This window comes from Pelodiscus sinensis, chromosome 2 (assembly GCF_049634645.1).
Source record: "Pelodiscus sinensis isolate JC-2024 chromosome 2, ASM4963464v1, whole genome shotgun sequence".
Taxonomy (NCBI): domain Eukaryota; kingdom Metazoa; phylum Chordata; order Testudines; family Trionychidae; genus Pelodiscus; species Pelodiscus sinensis.
Genome location: NC_134712.1, coordinates 131,229,221 through 131,255,228, shown reverse-complemented (window position 1 = coordinate 131,255,228; position 26,008 = coordinate 131,229,221). Strand labels below are relative to the sequence as shown.

General features: G+C 46.3%; 1 protein-coding gene and 1 long non-coding RNA gene across 2 annotated transcripts in view; both read left to right on the top strand.

Moving 5' to 3' along the window:
• LOC142827212 (uncharacterized) overlaps positions 1–9,653 on the top strand; it is a 40,991-nt gene extending 31,338 nt beyond the window's left edge. Inside the window, exons 4-5 of the long non-coding RNA XR_012901789.1 lie at positions 8,839–9,006; positions 9,487–9,653. This is a non-coding gene — a long non-coding RNA (uncharacterized LOC142827212). The remainder of the gene's footprint in view (positions 1–8,838; positions 9,007–9,486) is intronic.
• A 3,454-nt stretch (positions 9,654–13,107) lies between these two features.
• FBXL7 (F-box and leucine rich repeat protein 7) overlaps positions 13,108–26,008 on the top strand; it is a 323,839-nt gene continuing 310,938 nt past the window's right edge. The window contains exon 1 of the mRNA XM_006117085.4: positions 13,108–13,621. Within this exon, the coding sequence (XP_006117147.1) occupies positions 13,585–13,621 (37 nt within the window). The 5' untranslated portion in view covers positions 13,108–13,584. The remainder of the gene's footprint in view (positions 13,622–26,008) is intronic.

The following is a 26,008-nucleotide window of genomic DNA, read 5'->3' as shown; positions in this document are numbered from 1 at the left end:
AGGTGGTTCGGGAAGGCTCACAATGCCTGCATATTCAGGAACTCAAGTGTAACCCCCAAGGAGATTACCTAGATTCCTGGGGCTCTGTCTGCTGGCAGCTCAGGGAGAGGCACACTGCCCCTGGTAAGGAGGGGAAGCCAAGGCAAATTCAGAGTCTGCCCAGCAACAAATAGGGAGTGAGATGCCCCTTCCAGGGAGTTCAGGAAAGGGGGGAGGCCATTGTTTTTTATGAGTCAGTCTGGAGCCAACCAGGGCAAGGGCAGGACTGGCTGTGTGGGGAGCTGGTAAAGCCCCAGGTCTGCATGGAGGGTCCCCCCTGAGAACTGGCCTCTAAGGACCTGAAAACAAGATCCCTCAGCTGGGTTTTCCTTCTCCACTGATGATTCCCAGTTTGTAGAGTTTGCTGGGAAACTTCCCCAGCCAGGCTGAGTAGCCCTCCAGCTCCCTAGGTGAGACCAGTCAGCACATGGTCAGCTCTGCTCTGCCTGTTAGTTCAGGGCTGCTGCCTGCTGTGTGTGCGTCTGGGCGCTGGGCTAGGAGACTACAGCTTGGATTTTAGTACAGTTGTGTAATCTGCACCTTGAGCCCTGCACCCTATTGTGGTGAGGGGAAATCCTGGGACTGAAGCCGCCTGATTCCTGCCTGAATAGGATCCCTGCTAGAAGAGATCAGCCCCTCTGCAGATCAGCCCCTTTGGGCTGTACTAAACCCAGTCAGCAACACTGCTAACCCACTGCAGAGAAGAACTTTGTGGTCATAGGTCATCAAGAGCCCCAACAAAGTACGCGTACCAACGGGACACTAAACTTACATTTGCTACATCAAATCACGTGACTGGGGAAAATCACAGGTACTAGCAGCGTCCACACTACCTGTCCACAATGCCTTCTTGCACAAGAGCTCTTGTGCAAGAGTGCTTATTCCTCGTGGGGAGAGGAATAACTCTTGCGCAAGAAGCCCTCTCTTCTGATGCTTTACTGTAAATTTAGTTGCGCAAGAACATGCGTGCAGTGTAGATGCTCTGTAGAGCGGCCGTTCTTGCGCAAGAACCCTGCAGTGTAGATGTAGCCTATCTGTTTACTGAGTATGTATGAGTTGGCCCCAGTGCCACTCTCAATGTTCCCAAGGGGCTGAGAACCAAGGTCATGTTATTTATCCCATACTCAGCTCTCAGGTAGCTAGCATAGGGAAACTGATGAAGGCTTTCTGATAAAGAACATCTGATATTTTCACCACCAGTGCTCATGGCTGGCCTAGAGGAATTCAAATTTAACCACTACAGGCCTACATATGGCTTTTTATGTGACAGGTGTGGGTGTTGGGAGTTGGGGGGCAGCAAGTATGGAGGGATGGCTATTGGACCACTTAATAGCCATGATCAGATGCTCCATGGCAGTGATAATGGAGGAGCATGTGGTCTTGTGTTGGTGGGACAAGCTGCTCCCAGACTGTTCTCCTCAGCTCCTGGTCAGCCCAGCACTCCTGGTGCTCCTCCTTCAAGTTCATATTGAAGGAACAGAGGCACTCGAGGTGTTCTCACACCAGGTTGTCATGGAGTTGCCTGCACTTGTGGCTGTCGTGGGGTTGGGAGAATGGTACGGGATGTGTTGGATGCACCACACACATAGCTGGGCCAGCTGTGAAGAAAAGTAACAAGGGCAGTTATCCCAGGAGACACGGTGCATGAAGCCTAGACCTAATGTGTGAGCTGACACCAAAGGTCTCAGTTCAGACGATGGCAATGTGCTTTGAGCAAGGCCAGAATTGTTATTTCGAAATAAATGTTATTCCTCATGAGAAGCAGGGGTTATTTCAAAATAAAAAGCCTGTTATTTCAAATTAACAAGCTTGCTGTGTGGATGCTCACCTTGTTATTTCAAAATAAGGGAAGTTGTTTCAAAATAACTCCCCGGTGTAGCCATGCCCTAAAGAAGACATGCTTTCTGTGTCCTAGCCATCTGGGAGCAGCTGCTCTGTTCTAGCACATCAGCCACTCATGGGCAAAAGACAAAACTGAAGCAACATTGCAACAGAAGCCTTATTCTGTACAAAAAATTTAAAATATGTATGGCTCTTTATTTGGGGGTGCATGCACTGGTGCAGAATTCCCCCAGGAATAATTTTTAATTCTTCACTCTTGGGTGTTGGAACCCAAAGGTTGGAATGCTAATAGCTGAAATGATTCCCAGACTTTCATTTACTAACAGGCCTCTGAAGGGTTAGAAAAAAATGGAGAAGCCTGCTATTCTTCATAAGGGCTCACCCAAGTATCACGCACTATACATTATGACCACGCTGCAGAGACTGCAAAATCATCTCTGAGGGGAATGTTTGTGTAATAAAGTATAGAATTGTAAATGTTATGGTGAAATACTGGATTTAAAGGTGTCAGAGCAATAAATTGGGAACGTTTGTGTAAAGACCAGTAGACTTGCTATTGAATAGTGTATAACTTAGCAGTTCATCAGTATTCCAAATATTATTTACAATGATTTTGTCAGTAGTAAATGTTTACTATGACACTGTATGGTACTATTTCTCTCACACTGTCTGGAAATTGTTATTAACAGCTATGTTCAGGATTTTACAACAAATAACACTGAGGTTTAAGTCTGTGTAATATTTTCCTAAAAGTACTTAAAAGGCAGAATCTGACCTGTGCTTCAGAAAACAGTTAAACTGAGGCACAGAAAGAAGTTTGGTGTAATGCAGTGGTCCCCAACCTTTTCAGGTTGGCGGGCGCCAGGGGGCGGGGACACTTGCCCGCCCGGGGGCGGCCCCCCCTAGCCGCATGCCCGGGGGCAGGGCCCCCCCATAGCCACGGGGCCGGGGCTGGGCCCCCCCCATAGCCGCGCGCCCGGGGAAGGTGCCCCCTGGCAAGCGCCGCGCGCCCAGGGCCGGCGCCCCCCCCGTAAGCGCCGCGCGTCCGGGGCCGGCTCTCCCCCCGTAAGCGCCGCGGGGCCAAGGCCGGGGCCGGGGCCGGGGCCGGGGCCAGGGCACGCGCAGTGCTCCCAGGGGCGGGGCCAAGGCCGGCGCCGGAGCTGGCAAGGGTACTCGCGGCGCCCCCGGGGCCGGGACCAGCCATGCGCCCGGGGCTGGCACCTGCCAGCCCAGATTGCTCCGCGGGCGCATGTAAAGAGCCCGGCGGGCGCCATGGCGCCCGCGGGCACCGAGTTGGGGACCACGGGTGTAATGATTACACATTATACTACATCATCATTCACATGCTATAGTTTCAATGGGAGCCCTGCCTCATTCCATTTACAGGCTGGACCTGCTTTGGGGATGAATCAGGATTATGTAGAGAAGGATGCTGCTAAGTTGGAAGGTATGAGGAAGGGCACTGCAGAAAGAGAGGCAGAATTAAGGTAGTTGATTGTTTCCCTGCAGAACTAGATTCTATCTGTGTGTCTGCCACAGAGTACCTATGTAACACAGATCAAGTCACTTAATCCAAACTTTCATGTATAGTCAAAAGGAGCTGTGCTATACTGCCCTGGTTGATCTTCCTCTTGTTATTTGATACCAGACTGTGGTATTGGACGTATACCTTGGAGCCTCACAAGCTCTTGATCATATTGGGTGTGAGAGGTAACAAGATGGCTGTCTTAGCCTGGCCTCCCCGTCTAATACTCCTTTTAGGGTATGTGGATCCAGCTTCTCTGGCTACCAAGACTAATAATATTCCCCCACACTCCATGTGTTCTTAATAAGTAAGCATGCCTTCCCCAAAATTACATGCTTGTTGGTAGTCTGGTTTAATGTTTACCTTATTAGGGACCTTGTGATAACTAAAACAACGGGCATATAGACTTTGCACAGGAACTTCTAACTAGACACACAGCCTGACACAAATACATACTGTGGAGTGCTATATTCCACCTCAGAGCAGAGCAGGTTCCACCCAAAACAATGCATATAATACAAGCTGATCTAGACCTAATCTTGAAGAAATTTAGGTACACGCATGAAATTACTTATGTGAATACTCATGTTAATTTTACTGGGGTTACTCACATGGCACAAGTTACATTAAGTCTTTGGGACTGGGGCCATGACTTTTGACACAATGGCACAGTGATTCTGTAACTTTTGAAATCAAAATAGATTATTACTTACTTTCTCAAGATCACTTTTGAATTTGAGTCATTTTCTAGTTGAGACACACATATTTGATGATTGCTTTATTTTTTAAGTGTCCAGAAACTTACTGGTTGTGCCCATGAAAACTCATGATACCATGTACATTTTTGGTTAGTCTCTAAGGTGCTGCAGAACTATTCATTGTTTTTTTTAAGTTTTGTTAGACTCTTTCAGATTATTTTCTAATATAATATGTTCAACAGCAGTCACTATGATTATCTTAGTGTCTGATTATGAAATATGTGCGGGCTCCCAGAGCCTTACTGGGCTACACATGATAGAGAATGTGGGCATCGACCCAACCCCTGAATAAAGGGGTTTAGCAACCGCCTTTTAAAGAAAAAGGGAAGGTGGGAGGGACCCAGGAGTGATGTTACAACCAGGGAGTCTGAGAGAGAACTTTTGTGCCTGGAGGTTGAGTACTCCTACTCCTCCCTTCAGAGAAATCGAAGCTCCTTGCCCAATAGCAGGGCCCTGAGTGGATGTATGAAATATACCATAGGTGCTGATATGTATGAAATACACCAACCAACCTGAAAAAAAAAGACAGATTTACCATGTGAACCTCTTGAAGCCCTCAAGAGAGCACAAAGGGCTAATGATAACCCCATGGCCCCTGAACCTGCCTTAGGCCCCCAGGTACCTGATCTAGTGATGGAAGAGAGACCACTGCTGGGAGACACACTGACAGAGGGACAGCAAAAGCAGGCTCAATGTCTGCGGGAGGCCTTTCGGAAGACCTTCACAATGCTTCCTGGACAGACTACAGTGGTATCGCATACAATCCAGACAACCCCAAGCCATATAGTCCAAGAGATTAACCACCCCTTACCCCAACGAATGAGGGAAATAGTAGAAAGGGAGGTCCTAATGATGCTGGAGCTTGGAGTCATTGACTGATTAAAAATTGTGTGGCGAAGCCCCCTGGTGCTCATGCCGAAGCATGACAGGAGTGTATGGTTTTGTATAGATTTCAGGAAGGTAATGCCATATCCAAGGTCAATGCCTATTCAATGCCACAAACAGAAGAACTCCTGCATCACTTGGGAACTGCTTACAACTCTCAATTTGACAAATGGGTATTGGTAAATCCCCTTGGATCCAGAGTCCAGGGAGAAAACCGCATTTACCACTCCATCTGGACTATTCCATTTTGTCCAAATGCCCTTCGGCCTTCATGGAGGCCCCCGCTACATTCCAGCGCATGATGGACTGCCGCCTCAGTCCCCATATGGATTATGCTGCTGCCTACCTCACTGATGTAGTTGTTTATAGCCAACACTGGGAAGAACATCTCCTCCAAGTGGCACCAGTTTTTCAAACTCTTCAGGACACTGACCTCACAGCCAAACCAAAGAAGTCCATATTGCGTGGCAAGAGACCACCTACCTTGGGTACTGGTTGGGGTGTGACCTTGTGTACCCCCCAAAGAGAAAGTCCAGGCCATCCAAAGCTACATGCGCCCACTATGAAGCAGAAGGTACAGCAGTTCCTTGGTCTAGCAGGGTATTACCACTGTTTTGTTCCACAGTTTGCAGTGATTTGCTGCATCCCCTTCCCCTTAATCAAAGACAGCCCACAGTGTCTACGGTGGTCAGTGGAATGTGAGACAGCGCATTGCAATGAGTCTGCTGCTGTTAGGACCCTGGGCTGGGATGCAGTGCAGTGGGTGGGCTTGAGTCCCCCCTGCTACCCTACTCCTGGGTGGCACTCTCTTTCTTCAGCTGTTCCAGAGCAACAGCCTGCATTTGTCAGACCCCTGCCTGAGCCAGGGGACCTGACTGTGGTTGCCGCATTTTGGACTTTTGACTGTTTGCTTGGTGCCCTGCCCTGAACCAGGGCTTGGACCGACTGACGATAATCTAAGGACTGTTTGTTTGTGTTGTCACCCTGCCCTGAGCTAGGGTCTGGGCCTAAGTACTATTATTGGCTGCCCCACCCTAAACCAGGGCCTGGGTCTGCTACCTGTGACTGTGGACTGACGCAAAGTCAAAGCCCAACACAGCTAATTCCCCACAGGAAACTGAGCGGGTGTGTAGTGGGGTGGAGTGGCTGCCCACTGACCCAGAGTGGGAGGAGCCCCTCCGAGAGCCCTACTGGGCTACACTCCCCTTAAAGGTGAAAAGAATATGCCTGCCAAATAGAAAGTTGTAATCCTGATAGGTTGATGTGAGTTAGGGCACAATGCAGAGGTCAATATTGGAATGCATGGAAGATGAGCGGCTTTGAAACTGAAATTAAATAGTCAGCTGGAAAATCCCCCCTTCCTGAAAGCTTGAAAATTGATTTTTTTATTTAAATTGGGTGAAATGTCAAAAATCCCCAAATAAAAATATTTTGTCTTGGAAATGCAGTTGCAGTGGCTTCATGATCCTGTTCTCCTTTCTATGTCTAGTCCCAAGTTGAATACATTTTTCAGGAAGCATCAGTATCTCCCACTCCTTGGAGAGGTACCAGTATCTCCAGCCAGGCTGGAGCAGTCTCCCAGTTGCTTCAGACCCTGTGGTGGACTGTTGGTTCCTAGCCCATGTGGGGTGCAAGTTGGCAACCTCATATTGCAACCTCATAATCAGCCCAAGTGACAGCCAAGGGTGAGAGGAGCCTAGAGCAGCCTTTTGCCAGCAGCAGGTGGCTGGGGACTGCTCCCAGGTAACAGTTAATCGTTACCTGGTAAGCATCACCCGTTACCTGTTCACATCCCCATACTATATTAAAATATGGCTTGTGAAAGGGAGTTGATCTGGATGTCAGAGCCTCATCTTCTTTGCACATTAGGTATGTAGTCAATACACAGAATGGTTACTCGCGTTAGGGATGTGAACAACTAGTCGACTCGTCGACTATCGAATAAGCAAATGCTTATCAGATAGTCGACACACTAGTTGATTAGTTGCATCCTCCCCCTGGCTGCCTCTATCAGAAAGAGACAGTGGGGTAGGGGGGATGAGGAGCGGGTGCTTCAAAGCAGCAGCGCCATGTGGAGCCTGGAGCCAGACCCTGGGCTCCATGAGGCACTGCCGCTTTGAAATGCCATGTGCAGCCCGCGGCTAGCTGGGGACTCCCCCCCTGAACCTGGGCTCCATGCAGTGCTGCCACTTTGAAACACCACGTGGAGTCTGACGCCTGCTCCCTGTGGCATTTCAAAGTGGCATTGCCACATGGAGCCCAGAGTCAGCTGGGGACTATGAGTCATGGAGAGCATGGGGCCATTGAGGAACTGCTTGAGCCCCCTCGCTGGCCCTGTGCTCCCCACAGCGCTTTCGCCCTTTACTACATTTCAAAGGCAGAGGTGCCCTTATTGACTAACCCAATTAGTCAATTAATATAAATCTCACCACAACTAAATACTGTCATAACGAGCAAAATGCATGCAACTTTAACTTGTATTTTGTAGAAATCTGTAGTTTAGTGCCTCCTCCATCTTGTTCGCCTCACAGATTTCTAGCCTGTTACTCAATTGATTTTTAAGCCCCCTTAAATTTAGAGCTAATTAGTTGGAATAAAAACATTTGAACTTTCCTTTTAATTGGATAAGCATCACTTAATTTGTGATTGTCTATTGCAGGATCATATGCAAAGCAATTGCTAATAATGTACTATGTTTCAGTATCTTACTGCCAAATTTGGAAGGCTGCTTGCTTTGTTTGTAGTTGGGAAGGGAAAGAAAGATCAAAAGGAAAAGAGAACAAATTAAAAGCAGAAATTAGTATCAGACTACCAGCTTGGCTTTCTACACAGCATATTTTGTTTGAAATCAGTGATTAAGAATCTAGCTCTAAATTGTTACCAACTAGGCTCTTGTACTAATTCATATTTTGTCTACCGTGCTTCTAACAAGATGGACTACAGACTTAGCATGAGACGTATACTGTGAAGTGCTATATGCCTGCAATTCCACTGATTCCTTCAGGAGCTGAGGCCATCAGAATCACAGGGTATCAGACTTCCAGCATTTATAAGCAGTCAGGGAAAAAAAACTTAATGACTTGCTTCATTGGGATTACTGTTTAATTAATTCCAACCCAGACATGCTGTCAGTCACCAGTGCCATTGGTTTGCACTACAATATCAGCTTTGGCCACTAAATAGCCCCTATATACGCGAACACTCAAACTGGCCCCTTTTTTCTTAAAAAGATCTGCTTATGGAAATAAATTAACAACAGATACTAGTTTAGACCAAAATTTAATTTTCTGGAACCAATGTATTACCAGTAAGCTGCAGATACAACCATTACTTAAAAGAGTAGGTGTTGTCATTCTTGAGAGGGCAATTCCCTTTTTCCATTGCTAACAGATTGGATTTACAGTAGGATTCCTCAACTCAACACAGTCTTCAGTATGGTGCTGTGCCTGATGCTTCAACTGGCACATAAAAATATGTAGTTATTTTGGAGGGTGTTGGCAGATGCCAGCAAGTGTCTCTCATCTATGGGCAAACACAGACCTCAGTCAAGCTAATGAGCATGCTGGCTGCCCTCTATTCCGAGTAAAGTGGGGAGGAAGGGGAACAATGAAGCTCCTTAATGGAATAACATAGATGAAACAATAGAAACTATTGCCTAAAGCCTAGATACATGGAAAGCCTGAGAAAAGAACTAATTTGAAGAGAATAAGAGGTGGTTTCTCTAGATAATGATAGCAAACACAAGGATTATCACATTAATTATATTTTGTTTATGACTTTATGTGTCAGAGGAGCAAGCAAACTGAAAGCATGGAAGAAGCAGCCAGAAAACTAGAGAGGCTCTGATAACATAGCCCTGAAAGCAAACCAAAGGAGCTTGTTTTTGGATACAGCACTGACGGAAACGACAGGCTTCGAATTGTGAGGACAGCCTCCTACTGCTTTAATTGTGTTCAGGTAAACAGGACTCTGTACATTTTTTTGTGGCAATCCTGTTTATTTACAAAGACATACTTCATGTGAAATCTCATTTTCCTTCACAGAAACAATCCCACAAGATCTCACTTACTTACTAACTGCTTGATCCAAAAGCAGCATTGTTTGTAGGATTAGAATTATTATAGCCTTGTGGATTCTGCTCTGCAAATTAATGTAATGTAGAATTACTCAAAAAACTGTTAATTAAAAAAAAAGTATTTCCCTAAGTTCGGAAGAAATTGAGTTTCTACACGTTTTGAGAGTATACTTCTAAAGTGCCATATCAAATTTGTCACATTTCCAATAAGGTTTCACAAAAACCTTAAATGAGGGACAGAATATCAGTGGCCACCGAATCTTGAAATAATATACACAGCATGCATTACTCCTTGAGGAATTCTGTGCTACTGCACATCCACAGAATTCATGTCCCCATGGATTATTTTTTTTTCTTTGCAGAAACTATATTCTTCTGGAGAGGACTGCAGTTGACTTTCAGTTGCTAGAGGATGCTATGGCACCAGAACAGAGGGCAGCCACACCCAGGAAGGAGCAGCAAGTTACAGATAGGGAAAAGAAGGTATGAGGCCAAGTGAGGAGGTACGGGATATAGAGGATGGAGAGAAACAGACAGCTTGGTGCCCATGCGGATGCTGGGGGTGGTGGCGGTCCAAACTGGACTTCAAAGGGGCTAGTGGGGAGGACAGAATGGAGTGGGGGAATGAATGGGAGTGGGGGTGCAAGGAAATATGGGGAGGGAAGGTGAACGGTGGGTGAGAGAAAGTGCAGGGCTGAATGGGAAGGAGAGCTAAGTGGGGGGGTCAGGAACACATGTGGATGGAGTGACTGAGTGGGGATGCAGGGACACACTGGGATAGGGAAAGACTGTGCTTGAGGGAATGAGAGAGGCTAAGGCTCAGCCAGGGTCTGAATGGGGGAGGCTCCTCAATTCCCTAACAATCCCTCCCCAAACCCTGTTCCATACTTCTCTCTCGCAAACCCCTTCAGGTTAATTCTTTGTCACCTTCCTAGAAATTACGTCCCTTTCCCTCAGGTCCTTCATTACTTGTCCAAGCCTTTTTTGCATGGCTTCTGAGAAATATATTTATAAGAAATATGTTTTTGTATTGCAGTTTAAATGAATTATTACTCAATGTGCAATACTAATATGTCTAAAAAGGAACCTATTTTGGTGTCTGTATTGTTAGACATACTTAGAGGAAAATACTTTGAAAGAAATTATCAACATAATTAAATTGTAATTTTGACAAATAAATATACAGAATTTAAAAAATATCATAAAATATGTTAACGTTTTTAATTTTGGAGTGCAGAATTCCCTTGAGAGTATTTTGTCTTTAATGTCAAGTAAACTTGTCTATGACTTCCATTTTGAGTAATGGTCATTTAGCCAGCCAAAATTAAATGGCATGTGGAAGACAAAATAAGCAGTGAACTCCAATGACCCCCATCTACAACCAGAGCTTTCATGTACCAGCAGGCCCACGGATGGGGGAGGGCAGGCAAGAGCAAGTGCCCCATGTCCCAGAGATTCATAAGCAGCAGCCAGAGCCCCAGACTCTTTAATTCACTTCCTGATCTCTGTATGTCGTGCTCCGAGTGGTGCTGAGAGATGCCTGAAGGAGGCTATCTCCAACCCCTTCCTTCCACCCAAGGCCATGGCCTTTTCAGGGGCATGGAGCTGCCCCCTTGCCTTGTCCAGGGGCCCGGCAAGTCTGTTGGCCTCCTGGGTTCCAGTACTGCCAACAGCAAATGTTTAAAAATCACGAGAAAAAAATAATGAGTGGCTTTAAAATCATCAGATTATGTAAAAATAATGGATTTGGTGTTTTTATTTGCCTTCTGTTCTTTGAACATTTAGGTGCACTGGAGTCACATTTTGAAGCTTTTCTTTCCAGCCACGAGGGTTACAAAATTATTTTTCTTTAAAAATGAAGGCTAAAATCATCACACAGTCGCCTGACTATTGGAGCTGGAGTTCTAAGGCAAACAATACTTATCATGAGTCTCATGTTGGCAGCAATGGTACTGCTCACCTGAAGATCAGGACCGACCAGAAACTCCTGGGCTACGTCTACACTGGCATGATTTTCCAGAAATGCTTTTAACGGAAAAGTTTTCCGTTAAAAGCATTTTCGGAAAAGAGCGTCTAGATTGGCAGGACGCTTTTCCGCAAAAGCACTTTTTGTGGAAAAGCGTCCATGGCCAATCTAGAGGCGCTTTTCCACAAAAAAGCCCCGATCGCCATTTTTACACCGGCCTTTTTGCGCAAAAGTCTTTCGGAAAAAGACTTTTGCTGGAATGGGAGCACCGTAGTATTTCTGCAAAAAGCACTGATTTCTTATAGTAAGAAGTCAGTGCTTTTGTGGGAATTCAAGTGGCCAGTGTAGACAGCTGGAAAGTTTTTCCAGAAAAGCTGCTGATTTTCTGGAAAAACTGGCCAGTCTAGACACAGCCCTGGTGAGCCTGCACAGCGAGGTGGGACAGAAGAGAGCAGTGCGCATCAGAAGGTTTCTAATTACAGTGCAAACCAGGGAAAATAGAAAATAGGCAGGAGCAGCTCGGTGTGGAAGAGGCAAACTGATTCCCCCAAATGAATCAGGAAGCAGCAGGGGTTGAATCCACAGGGTCTCATGAAGTCTGTCTGCTTGAGACAGACAAACACAGTCACTATTTGAACCTAAGGCTGGGTGGGCAGGTGCCAGCCCTTGCACTTCTAAAGGCCCCTCCCCAGCCTTGCAGGAGGGACAACTGGACCCAGGATTCAACTGCATACGGGGGATAAACGATGAAAAACAAGGTCAAGGGATGCGGGTCAAAGGTTTAAAACAAGGGAACTGGACGGGGACACCGAGCAGAGGACCCCAGACAGTGCCCACTGCTCTTTGAAGCTGTCCACGAAGCCAGCGGAGCTCCACCTGGATTTGTGAAACTAGGAAGGAGTGGAAATCCAGCATCCCTTCATCCAGCATTTGCCCGAGTTCCGACCCCCCGCACTTACAACCATTTTTGTAAGTGTGGAAGGGGCCAGAAACCCCCAACTTACATCCTCAGCCTGCCCACTTCTGAAAGCCCCTCCCCCAGCCTTGCATGAGAGATGACTGGATCCAGGGCCCAATTAATTTCGGGGGACAAATGATAAAAAACAGGGTCAAGGTGTGTGGGTCAAAGGTTTAAAATGAGGGAACTGGATGGGGACACTGAGCAGAGAACCCTGGACAACACCCACTGCTCCTCAAAGCTATGGATGGAGCCAGTGGACGCCGCCCAGAGGAACTCTGCCCGGATATGTGACAGTAGGGAGGAACGGAAGTAGGTCCCACAGTTGCATAGCCCACCCATGTTCTAAAGGCCCCTCCCCCAGCCTTGTGGGATGGACAACCGGATTTATGTCCAACTAATTATGGGGGACAAATAATGACTTATGATGAGGACACCGAACAGAGAACCCCAGACAGTGCGCGCTGCTCCTCAAAGCTATCGATGGAGCCAGGGGATGCTGCCCAGAAAAACTCTGCCCAGATACATGAAACCAAGGAGGAACAGAAATAGGCCCCACAGTCGTAGAGAACCCCCTCGTCCAGCAGCCTCCTCCTGATATTATAGATGGCAGCTTTTGCTAAGGCAAGGAGAAGGTCTTGACAAGGAGGTCTTGAGACTTTGTGGGGCCATAGATAGGGTCTGCATAAATGAAAAAGGTGAAAGAAAAGTGCTGCCAGAACCTCAATAAGAGGTTCAGGAGGAGCCAGAATAGGGGCTGCAACCTGGTGCATTCCAGCTATGTGTGTGCTGGGTTGTCTGTAACGCTGCAAAAGGGGCAGGGGTCTAGGATGGGGATGAACCGTGTCAGGTAGGTGTCAGTGCTTAGGGCTCCAAACACAGTCATCTGCCTTTCCAGGATGGATAAACTTACACAGGGCATTAAAAGGCACCGCTTTGTTCCCCTCCTTAAGTCTCCGCAGGCCTTCACAGGGGCGTGCAGGGAGCGAGACTGTACCTTTAAAAGGCTGCAGCGCCCTCCTCCCCACCCCAGCCTGGCCCTGCCCCGGCCCACACTCTGGCTCCGAAGAGCGACTGAGGGGAGGCGCTGGCGTAACAAAAGTCTGCGGCGCTCCAGCGGGCGGAGCAAGGCTGCGGGCGCCTCCGGTCCCGTCCCGAGCACAAGTGGTCGCGCTCTGCCTGCGCGGGCGGGGGAAGCCGGCAGCGCCTGCGGGATCCGAGGGGCTGCGGAAGGCGCATCGGTCCGGGGATGCGGGCGGCGACCTGGGGCTGCCCCGCCGCTGCCGCCCTATGTGTGGATTATAACTCAGTGGAGCTGCTGCTGCCCAGCCTGTGTCCTGCGCGCCAGGGCGCTGGGGGCTTTTCCTTTCTGCCCCACCCCCCTTAAGGGGCGGCGCTGGCTCTTCCCGAAGGACGCGGGTGCCTGTAGCATGCAAAGCTGAACTCGGGCCCAGCGCGCTCCTCGCCCCACTTGCTCCTGTCTGTGCTGGGGAGCCATGGTGTGTGCTGGCCGCGGGAGAGCATGAAGCCTGCAGGATGGGAGCGAACAATGGCAAACAGTACGGCAGTGAGGGTGAGTGAGCCTCGCCCAGCTACTCGCCTGGGGGAGACGGGACGGGACGAGGGGCTGGTGGGGGAATGTCCCTGCCTCGCCTTCCCTCCGCGGGCTGGGCGGTTCAACCAGCTGCTGCGCTTTGTGGGCTCTCCCAGCCCGAGAGTAGAAAAAGTTTCTTTCGCAGGCAGCCGGGAGAGCGGGGGGAGGGGGCTGGCCAGTTTCGGGCTCGCCTCGCCTCCCTTTGTATCCCAACTTTTGAAGCTTGTTTTATTCGGGCACCTCCTTGATGGCAGTTGCGGGACGAGAGCTTTCCAGTCACCAATGGTATAGGAAATATCAGAGGCATTTAAACAGCTATTTCATATTAATTCGGTAAGGCAATAGGACCTCAGCTGGGAGCTAAAAATCCCCCCAATCTGTAAACAGACGCAGCCCCTCTTTCGTCCCCCGCTTCACTGCTCTTCCTTCTCTGCCTTAGTTACGTTTCATGCCTTCTTCTGTGTCGGCACCAACGGGTCGCTCCGCAAATGTGGTTACTTGCCTAGGTCTGTGATATGTGAGTGCTGCCTGTATGTGCTGTACGTTCAGCAAGTAACCCTTTCCCACCTGGGTGGCACTGCCTCAGGAACTGCTGGTGGTAGCTTTTTGAAGTACAGCAGTTTTCTTAGTGTGTCAATTGACCCGTTTCTTTCCCTGACAGCTCCTTAAACGAGTCCGCTCTCTGCAGACTGTGTCAGCTGTGTTGAGTAAGAAATGCTGATTAGTTTATCTTTGTGTCATCAAAGTTATTGGCAGAAAGGAGCATTTATATTGCCAAAAGTTTTGGCAAGTGGAAAGCTTCTGAAAGAAGCTGCAAAAGAAAGTAAAACAATAAAAGTATGGGTTTCTATCTGACAATAAAACTTTTTAAAAATGATAAAAGAAACTGGCTTAACTTACTACAGTTGTGCTAACTTTTTTAAAAGATAACTGAATACATTCTAGTGGAATAGACTATTTGTATGGGTGCCAATTCTGACGCATACTACTATAATAAAGTTTGCATTTTAAAACAATGCCAGTTTCTGCACAGGGAGATGCAAGGTAGGATATGAGTGGAAGTAGCTGGGTGACCTTGTTACTTAATATGGCTTTTGTTGCTATGTAATTCATGCTCCTTTCATTGCTTTATCATCCTGTAACCAGCAATAGCTTTTATTTTTAGTTATGTCAAGGACTTATGCCAAGGGTCATTCTGTCTGCTTGGTGCTGAGTGAAATCAAACACCTGGTTACCCTAGTATTTGGTAGGCCTTTGCAGTTACTACCCCTTTGTTAAGAACTAGGACCAATGTACAATGTACTCTGAGCATCTTCAGGAAGGTGATGATGAGCATCTTGATGCTATTTGACCTCAGAGGGAGTTAAGTACATTTAGCACTTCCTTCCCTCAGGCCCTAGATGAGCAGAAGTGTAAATAAGAGCGATTTGAACCATTTTCAGTGGCTAAAGCATTTCCAATTTTCATGTTCAGATAGTGGATTAGTTTCTGTTCTATGTAAAAGACATCTGTGTGACTTAAAATGAGGCAGTTAAAATTACTCTGTTAGGTTTTTCAACCCCTTTTCATTACATTATTTCTAATGCTTTGCAACTTGTTCTTTTATCCCAGAAATATTGTATTATACAAAGTGGTACATGACTGCTTCCTGTCTGAACAGCACATTTTTTTTCAACCCCAGGGAGAAAGACAGCGTTAATGTTCTCCAGCTGTTGTCCATAAATACTATCTCTGCAATTTCACTCCAGTGAAATTTTACCATGTTTTGGTTTTTGGATACACAAGATCTAATTCATTCTTCTAGATGCCTATTGATTTCAGTGGATTTGGACTAGCAATTAATTTTGGTGTGCATCGTAGGAAACTACTGAAAAAAATCCTATTGGTCCCCTACTACCAGGTGAATTTTTGGAAGTTTTCTGTCATTCTGTCTGCAAAAGAGGTGCTCTGTTTTTCTTAAACTTCTAACACTCTTCTGTGCAACTTACCCTCTTGATACATAGGATGGTATGATTTTAGATAGCTCTATTATCTGTTACATTCTTTGATTCCAGTGGGCATGTGCCAAAGAATACATCTCACTCACCTCCAAAATATGTATGAAGACAGTGAAAGAAAGAGGGAAAAACATCCTTTTTTTATATACAGATCATGAAATTTCTTTCATTTATTGCCAAATGACCTCTCCTTTCAAATAAGCCTATGAAGGCAGAAATTTTACCAGCCAGAGATCGTATTTGCTCTTACAGTTGTTTACAACATTTCTTCATTTCTAGATAAGTTCTGATAATTGATCAAACATGTGACTTGGAATCTGCATCTCTGCATGTGTTGTGGGAGAATAAATGTTCTACTTGCACATTAGATCCAAAATTGGAATGGGGTTGTACTTTAGTTATGGTTTGTCAGCTGAAACCTTGGTTGCAGTGAGACATTGTGTTGAGTGGAAAATATTGTCTCCATTCTTCCACTTTCTCTCAAATTCAAGGGTGCTTGATAGACTACACATGATTGTTTTGTTCCTGATCTATGTAAGAGAGTGTACTTCTCCCTGTCACTTCATTTCCTTTGCTGTCTTCCTATCCTCAGACTAGATTGTCCCTTATTGTAAGTGGTTCATATAGGGTAGTATTGGGTAGTTTGTTTGTTTGTGGTCCAGTGTTCCTGCTAATGTTTTCCATCCATGAGTGAAATACATTTTATGTGCAGATGTGCACCACTAATGGACACCCATCCTGCTGGCTGTGGGTACTCTACTAATCAGTTAGGCGGCACCTGAATCTTGACTGGACAGCCACTGAAGCACTCAGTTTACAGGGAACACTTATGTGGCCTGTCTTGGTCTCAGGAGCTTTTGGCCCCCCCCAAGCAGGATTTTGCTGAGCCCCCAAGTTCCTTAAGAGTCTCTAGATATGTGCCATCTCTTACCAAATTATACGGAAGGCTGATGCCCACATCCAGTACCTTCTATTTTGGCAGGAGATGCACTTAGCAAACTGCACGCTTGAGTTACTACGACCTCATTCCCTGCATTAGAATGGAGATATGTTTGAGGCTCCAAGCTCATCTGTCCTCTCAATGTGTACAGCCTGATACTCTGACTTACTTGTTGAGTGTACTGAGACCAGCCTGAGTTTTGATGTTTTTCTGTCATGGGACCAAAGAGATTTTTTTTTTCCATTCTGAGCTCCACTTTCTTTCATGGGCCCAAGACTGGAATTTCTTTGGCCTTCTGCTGGAACAGAATCTTACCTCAGAATTTGAGTAGGCTAAATCAAAAGCAGCACCAAAGACCAAACTGGCAACTATCTATCCAGCCCTCAATAGACTTAACAACATGGAAGTACCCAGCTCTGTCTTAACTGTATCAAATGAGGAGTAATTCTAGAACCAACTCAGTATCTATTCTCTGGTGTCAATGCCTCTGTCGGTTCTAAAAGTTTACAGGGGTAACAGATCTATTTATTTCCCATTATCCTAAGAGAGAGGTAAGCACAAAGAAAGTGGAAACACCATCTCTATGGTCCTTACTATTCCTAAATCAATGAGGATCTCAGGAACTCTCCAGCAGCACCACTGTCTATACCCTTACAGAGGGAGACCTCTCTGCACTGACCTGGACTCTTCACTCTTTGAGATCTCCGTAACATCTTCATTTTATCCATGGGGAAATGAGAGAAAAATTAGGTTACTGAACGCCCTGACTGCGTTCTTCTGTGCTGCTTGACTCTGTGCTTGTACTGATTTCAGTCTGATTCTAGAACTGCCTTCAACCCCTTTAGAAGATGTTACCCAGCTTTACCTCAAGACCCTAGTTACCTTTCATCCCTTCAGATCCAGACTTGATGAAAGGATATCATACAGGGCCCTCTCAAGTTTCTGAAGTAGCACTATATACAGGACTTCATGAAACCCTGGCTGGAGGCTGAGAGACTAACTCCCACACTGATCATGACACCGACTCTCTGATACTGTTGTAGATGCCTTCTCACCCAGAACCGAAGCAACTCTCCTTTCCACTAGTACCAGCACCAGCCCAGACCTTTTATAATCTGTGGGAGAATCTGCCTGTATCTGAGAAATGGAATGACACTCATTCAGAGGAATCTTAAAAAAATCCCCTTTGCAGAAACAGAAGATGGCCCCTTCTCAGAGGATGAGATAGATGCTTCATTTGTTTCTCGTCATGACTGTCATGACCATGAGGGATGGTCAGCAGCCTGGAGAGCAAGGGGTTAGCTATGTCCCCTGTACCTAGCCAGGTATCTGGTCAGACAACAAATTCAGATAGGGATTTCAAACTGAGACAGAGGAATTTTTGGGTTTTTCCCTCCTTTTGTCTCTGAGCCAGTTTGCTCTCTAGTTACTGAGGGAGACAGAAGAGATCTCCAAGAAAAAGACTCTTCATACTCTAAGTAGGTAAAGTCGAGATAAATCCATCAGATTTTGTTTTCTGGTTTGGGAATCTGGATCTGATCTCTGTGCTGTTAGTTACAAAAGAAAGGAAAAACCATTTCTAAGTCCTGAGCCCATGGGAATCCTCCATGGCTGTGTCTAGACTGCATCCCTTTTTCGTAAAAGGGTTGCAAATTAGACACATCGCAATTGCAAATGAAGCGGGGATTTAAATCCCCCCTGCTTCATTAGCATAAAAATGGCTGCCGCTTTTTTCCGGCTCGGAGCTTTGCCGGAAAAAAGCGCCAGTCTAGACGCGGATCTTTCGGACAATAAAGCCTCTAAGAGGGATAAGGGATCTTTCGGAAAAGGTTTTATTTTCCGAAAGATCTGCGTCTAGACTGGCGCTTTTTTCCGGCAAAGCTCCGAGCCGGAAAAAAGCGGCAGCCATTTTTATGCTAATGAAGCGGGGGGGAGGGATTTAAATCCCCGCTTCATTTGCAATTGCGATATGTCTAATTTGCAACCCTTTTATGAAAAAGGGATGCAGTCTAGACACAGCCCATGAGTATATTTATTGGTGACTCTTACCATCTAGCCATTCCAGCTATGCTTGTAACTGGGGTATTGTTTTAATAATACTTTTTTTTTTTAATTAATCTGGTATTGGTTCATTTCTGTGTCCTGGTTTTATTTTAGGGCTGAAGTTTCCCAAGTGACCTCTTCCCTGGTTCCTTTGGAATACTTGGGTGATGACAGCTGGGTTTTTTATGGTTTTAAGTCCCAAAATCTGGGTATTAGGATTTGGGCGGGAGAGAGGGGGGCGGGAGTTTTTGTACCAAAACCTGTAGAGATCAGGTTTTGGCTTGCTTTTGCAGATCCCCCCCACTTCTGCATTCATCGTGCCGGAGTGGGGAACAGCCTTGACAATGACTCAGACAGTTTCTGGAACTATTGGGGAGAAAGGGAAATATGCTGCAGTTGCAAACTGTAATGAACGCAATAAAATGCAAACTGTGGAGAAGCTGGTCCTACCCATCAGCCCTGACCTTCTCAAACGAGCCAAGATTGTCTGTTTTCCTGTGCATTCTCATCTCATCTCCTCTCACCCCACCCCACCCTGTTTCTAAGAGTGATAAGACGTATCCTGTATTAGCTGAAGGACACCTCCCTCTGACAAGCTCCATAGTCAAAATGGACGGCACAGAAGAGAGTAAGGGGCATATAGAGATACTGTGTTGACAGGAGGGTGCAAGTTGGATGCTTTGGGCAGGATGATTTAATTCATCAAGCCAACCATGTCCAATGAATTTTTTCTAAACTCCACCAGAGTCTCTTTAAGGGACAAAAGGAAGCAGGCAAGCCAGGACCCTGGTTGCTGAGGTCTGGGTACTTGGTAGGCAATCTCCAAAGCAGCATATCATTCCTTGGCCTAAATGAACATTTTTAAAGGGGTACTTGGAGTTTGGTGCATGCTTTCACCAGTGCATGCAATCACTCCGTGGATTTAGAATTGTGTTTCTGTGGTATATTTTCAGAGAGCTACCCTTTTGCCTATATTCAGGTTTTGGATGTAAAGAGTTAATCAGTAAGCATCACCCTTGGCAGCCTGGCCAGGCCAGAGCAGCTCCCTGCCCACAGCAAGATGCTGGGCTGCTCTAGCCCATCTGGGTCACAGGATCCAGTTAAATTTAATGTTTAACCTGTTAACATTTTAAATGAGATTTTTACAGCCCTAATTTAGCTAAACTCTTTGTACTGCCATGCTGGTGTTGCATGTCTTGTTAATCTACCGCAAGAGAGGATACACTGACTTTTGGAAAGGTGCTTAACAGTACTGTTCAAAAATTGCCACTGCATTCTCACTACTTGCCAACCTTCGACCCTCCTCCCAATGGTGTGGATGTCTTATCTAACATCAGTACTCTGTAGTGAGAAGGAATTGAGGGATGGGAGTGGGGCTGGGACAAAGATCTCTTCCCTCTCGTGAGATTACTTATGCATCCCTAGCTGACACTGCAGCTGACCGTTTGAATCTTGGTGACTGTTCTCAAACTTGATCAGTATTTACAATCTCCTAAAACTCTTCACAAATCTCTTACCTGTGACTGTTTAAAAAAAAAATCTCAAATTTGGGGCCATCTTGTGTCCACAGATAAAGCATACTTTGGCGTTAAAAAGACTACGTTGGAAGTATTATGTTGGCCACATCTCCCGCAAAGAGCCACATCTCTCAGTCCATAAAAATTCATGTATAGTACATCTACTGAAAGGTTTTTTTTTTCCACAGGTTCCACAAGAAATCACTGTTACAGTAATAGCTTCAATTTAGATTTGAGGGTTACTCCAGCATACTCTGAATTAGAGGCATAATTAAACTTAATCCTTAGAAGCTGTTCTTACATTCCTAGGTGCATGAATAGCCCCACTGAAGTTACTTGATTACTCAATGGGGTAATCTTTCATAGGACTGGATCTTAATTGATCTTTATAATTTAACAAGAGTGTGTTTAATATTGTCCTTCACTTCCAGACCCTTCACCACTAAGGCTTTTCTCCCATCAGCCATTGATCAAGTTCCAGAAGGATAGGTGTGTAGAGAATAGGGCTACCAGACGGTTTCAAAAAAAATACTGGACACGCTTGATCTCAGAGCAGGGCTGGCCGGGGGAGATTGCGGGGGGGGCGAGGGAGAAGGGGACCGGGACCAGCTGGCAGGAAGCAGGGCTGGCCAGGAGGGGGGCGAGGGGGAAGCGGAGCTGGCTGGGAGGGGGTTAGGGGCTGGTCCAGGGGAAACTGGCCGGCGCGGAGTGGGGCTGGCCTGGGCACACACGGATCCCAGGGTGCTGCCCATCCTGCACACGGTCCCAGCGGGGCGCATGGGGAAGTCTGGCCCCCGGGATTCCATCCTGCCCCCGCTCCTTTCCTCTCTACTGCGTCCCTTCCTCTCCACTGTGTAGTTGAGTACTGCCTGGCTGGTAGACATGCTCACGCATTGTGAGCGTGTCTACCAGCCAGGCAGTTGGCAACTACGTACTGATACTCATGATAATAAAACTTATTTAATTAGAAAATACCAGACATTTATATATCCAGTATTTTCTCAACTTGTTTCCCGGACAGAAAGCTCAAATATCAGACTGTCCGGTTTTGAATCATACCTGGCAACCCTAGAAATGCCTTGATCTAGTTTTTTCTCTTTTTGAAATAACCCTTTTTCATAACTGTTCAGCTTTTTCAATAATATTTTGTTACATATTTTTATTTCAGGAATAAAAAAGAAAAATATTTTTTTTAAAAAGTGCCAGCTGAACAAATAATTCTCAAATTATTAAGCAAAACAGGAGTCTGAATTTAATTTGGTTGGTGAAGGCCTGATAGTTCAGTCAAGAGTTATGCATAATACAGATAGTTGCTATGCAGCTTTCCAATCAAACAGTTCTGCTGGTGTACCTCTGAGTTTGTTTTATCGGGTGCCTTTTTCTTCCTTCCTTCCTTCCGACTAGTAGATGGCTTTTTGAAACCCAGTCCACCCACATGGCGATTATTAGTGGAGAGCATTCAAAATCTGCTTACAGGGTTTGGGTCCTGTTAAGAAGTCATGTCTCTCTAAGTGAGAATCCTCAATATGTAGAGGGGGTAAAACTGAGGCAGTCCTAAATCTTGTTCTGAAATGAAATTGTTGTTCTGCTATGAAATGCTATGAATGCTCAGGAATTCTGGATATTATCATTACATTAGGGATCACGTCTGGTTGAAAAATGAAATTCCATTCCCATAGGAAATTCTGCTATTTCAACAATTGTTTTCATCCTGAATGGAGACCAAACATGAGGCCTTTGTGGTTTTATTTTGTTTGTTTAAAAATGTTTAAACTTTATGGCATCAAAATATTTCATTTTGCTATTAAAATTCTGCAGCCCCTTGTAGAAGCCATAACTTCATACCGTATGGCAGGGGTGGGCAATAAGTTTTTGATGGGGGGGCATGTCAAGAATTTGGTAAGTGACCATGATATTAATAGAAGAGATACATGGTCTAACTTGGAGGTTGGGTACAGAAGGGAGCTCAGGATAGGGGATTTGGGGTGCAGGACAGCGTTTGTCTGGATAGAGGTTGTGACTTTGGGCGGGGATATAGGAGGGGTGGAGGAATTCGGCTTGTGATCTATGGCATGAGGGGGAGCAGAGGTTGTGTGCGGTGAAGGGTGCCAGGTGTAGGTGCTGGCTGCAGGACGCTTACCTAGGCAACTCCTCCACACATTCATTCTTGCCTTCAGGCACTCACACACTTAGGGTATGTCTACACTACCATCCTAGTTCGAACTAGGGTGGTAATGTAGGTAACCAGAGTTGCAACTGAAGCCCGGGATTTGAATTTCCTGGGCTTCATTTGCATCTCGCCGGGCGCCGCCATTTTTAAATGTCCGCTAGTGCGGACTCCGTGCCGTGCGGCTACACGCGGTACGGACTAGGTAGTTCGGACTAGGCTTCCTAGTAACGGTAGGAGTAATAGTAGTTCGGACTAGGTAGCCTAGTCCGAACTACCTAGTTTGTGCTGCGTGTAGCCGCGCGTCACAGAGTCCGCACTAGCGGACATTTAAAAATGGCGGCGCCCGGCGTGATGCAAATGAAGCCCGGGAAATTGAAATCCCGGGCTTCATTTGCAACTCCAGTTGACTACAATACCACCCTAGTTCGAACTAGGATGGTAGTGTAGACATACCCTCACAGAGGCATATGGGTTGCAGAAGGAGCCAAGGCATGTGGATTCTGGAGAGTGAGTCTGCTGATCATGGCTGGGGAGCTGGTCAGGAAAAAAACTGGATGTAGGAAGGGGGCCCTCTGCTACATGGCTCTTTCCTTTTATTGCTTCTGTACAGCTCCTGTGACTCCTCCACCTTTGTCACTAGAGAGCATGCCCAGATTTCCCTTGGTCTAGCAGAGCTGCAGTCTGAGGACTTATCACCCTGTGACTGGCCTTCGCTCCCCCACCCCACCCCTATACGTACACACACTCTTCTTTATTCACTCAGGGGAGAATGCAGTTTAGAGCAAGTTATAAGCAAGGTGGCTGAGAGTAACGAAGTTGCAAGGTTTTACAAAGATTACAGCGAGTTGCAGAGTTTAGAAGGCAATGCAGACAAACCATCAGCAATGAAGTGACTTAGAAGGCAATCCCCTCCCCCCAGCAATGCAGTCAGCAGGAGGTTTTTTGTCAATCTCTGTCATGCGTTGGTAGGACCTTTGTTTAGTGTATTTCCAGAAAATGCATGTGTAAAATCAAGTAATAGCTCGGGCAGAGGCTTTTAATGCAACACTCATGATCACTGTTGCCCAGGTTGCCACCCTCATCTACTTCCCCGACTAGTTCCTCCCTGTTTGTGAGCAGTAGGTCAGGCTGCACATGGCCCCTGGTCGGTTCCTTCAGCTATAAAGATATATTGGCATTGGAAGAGGTTCAGAAAAGGGCAACAAAAATGATGAGGGGTTTGGAACAGATCCCTTATGAAAAGAGATTAAAGTGACTGGGACTTTTCATCTTAGAAAAGAGGAGACTAAGGGGGGAATATGATGGAGGTCTATCAAATCATGACTGGTGTGGAACAAGTGAGTAAATTTTCCTTATTTACTTATTCCTACAGTATAAGAACTAGAGGTCACCAAATAAAATTGTTTTAAACCTGCTGCCTATCAAACAAAAGGACTTTGATTCTCCTTGCCAGAGAATGTGCTGAAGATTAGGACTAGGGATGTTAAATTTAGATTAACTGGCTAATTTGATTAGTCAATAAGCACACCTCCACCTTTTGAAGGACTGTTGCTATGCTTTCACCTTTGGAGTGTAGCACTGCGGGGAACATGGGGCCAGCAGGGAATTCAAGCAGTCCCCAGCTAACCCTGGGCTCCACGTGGTGCTGCTGCTTTGAAACACCCCTTTCTCTCCCCTGCCCTTGCTGCCTCTTTCTGATAGAGGCAGCAGTGTTGGAGGGATGTGACTAGTCGACTAACCGACAAGCATTTGCTTATCGTATAGTCAACTAGTTGTTCACATCCCTAACTAGGACTTTAACAGGGCTCAAAAAAGAGCTTCATAGATTGATGGAGGTTAGGTCCATCAATGGCTATTAGCCAGGATGGGTAGAAATGGTGTCCTTAGCCTCTGTTTCTCTGGAAATGGATGACAGGAGCGAAATCCTGTGATGATTACCTGTTGTGTTCCCACCCTCTGGGGCATCTGGTATTAGCCACTGTGGGGAGACAGGATATTGGGCTAGATAGACATTTGGTCTGACCCAGGATGGCCATTCTTAGGTTCTTATGATGGCAGGCTGGATTTGGCCTGTCACTTTGCTCACCTCTGTTGCATGATCTTGGCTTCCTTGGCTAGACTGGTTGTGTAACAGCCCTCCTCTCTGAGCTTCTATGGTGTGCTATAGGTGGTGTAGTGTGAGCATGAAGCCTGGTTCATAGAGGAGAAATGGAAGAATGAGCTTAGCCAAATTAACTGACTTCAGGAATGATTTTTGTTCTGTTTAGTTGGATTCCCCAAACAGAAACATTTCAGTTTGGTTGAATTGTTGTGGTTATTGGGCCTTCATATTTACCCTAATTGTGAGCTCAACTTAAAGTATATGAAAGTTCATAAGTCACAATCTACAATAACAAATGTTGATGCAAAGAAGATATGAAAGGGACCCATACAAAAAGGCCTTTTGATCTTATTGAAGGGCTATGTTAGCACCATACCTAGTAAATAGGAAAAATTAGTGGACCAAAACTGGTGTGTTGGAGACCAGGCCTAACTGGTGAATAAAATGATGGAACAGACTATTTTACTGACCACTTCCTTTTTGTGTCCTTAGCATGGTTCCCTGTAAGCTGCATGGCTGAGCAGTCATGCAGCTGCCTATTTAGCCATGCAGGCCAGGGACCTGTGGCAGGAGAGGAAAACTTGCCTCACCTCTGTCCCCAAACTATCCTGCCTTTCAGTTGGCAGTGGATGCTGGTTTACAGGCAGCTGAGCCCTTGCCTGGATCCTGCTGTGACACTCCAGTCTTGATCCTGCTATGGGAGGTGGGGGGAGAAGGGGATGGTTCTCATCTGGCCACAGCAATCCAGGTGAGGTGGTCTAGTCCCTGCCACAGCCCTAAGGCCCTTGCAACCTGGTGGTGGTGGCCCAGCCCCAATCTGGGTGTGACAGCTCTTTCCCAGCTCCCATTTGGTGGTGGAAGCCTGGTCCCGATCCAACTCCATCCCATCTTGATAAGAAGAAATTTTCCACTCTAGGTATTCTCAACTTATCCACATCCACCCTGACTGAATTGGCTCTGATGTAAGTTTCTTTTTCATACATCTGAAGTGAGATGCAATAATGGCTTGGAGTACTAGTAAATCCTTTTAAAAATCTTTCTTGGAGGAAAGAAAGAGGGAAACAGGAAGTTCTCACTCATACTTGTGTTTGAATCAGGAAATTCTTGTCTACAACTACATAAATTTGTCATAGTAATGTCTTTCTGGGGCTTATGGACAAGTGATTCACAGTGATTTTGTTTTTTTGCAGAATGAAAAATTTATGAGCACATCTCCAGGATCTAAAGTTCCAGGTTTCAGGGCTGGACTAAGAGGTGGGCGAGCTGGGCAGCTGCCCGGGGTACCAACTGATGAGGGGTGCCTGGCAGCTGAAATGGGCGCATAGCGCCCCTTATAGCTGCCATCAGGTGCCACGCTCCCAGTGGGCTGCATTAACCCTAGCAGTGTCCTTGACCTGCGGGGCCTGCGCACTGGGGGGGCAGGCTCGCGCATGTGCTGTGCGCCCGGGGTGGCGCTGCCTGCCCGGGGTGCCAAAATGGCTTGGGCCAACCCTGCCAGGTTTATAAGGCCACAGTCAAATTATGAAATGGGGTTTTCATCAGGAGGAGACAATGTTATATTGCTTTGCTCCATAAGTTTACTTTGATGCAGTAGAAAT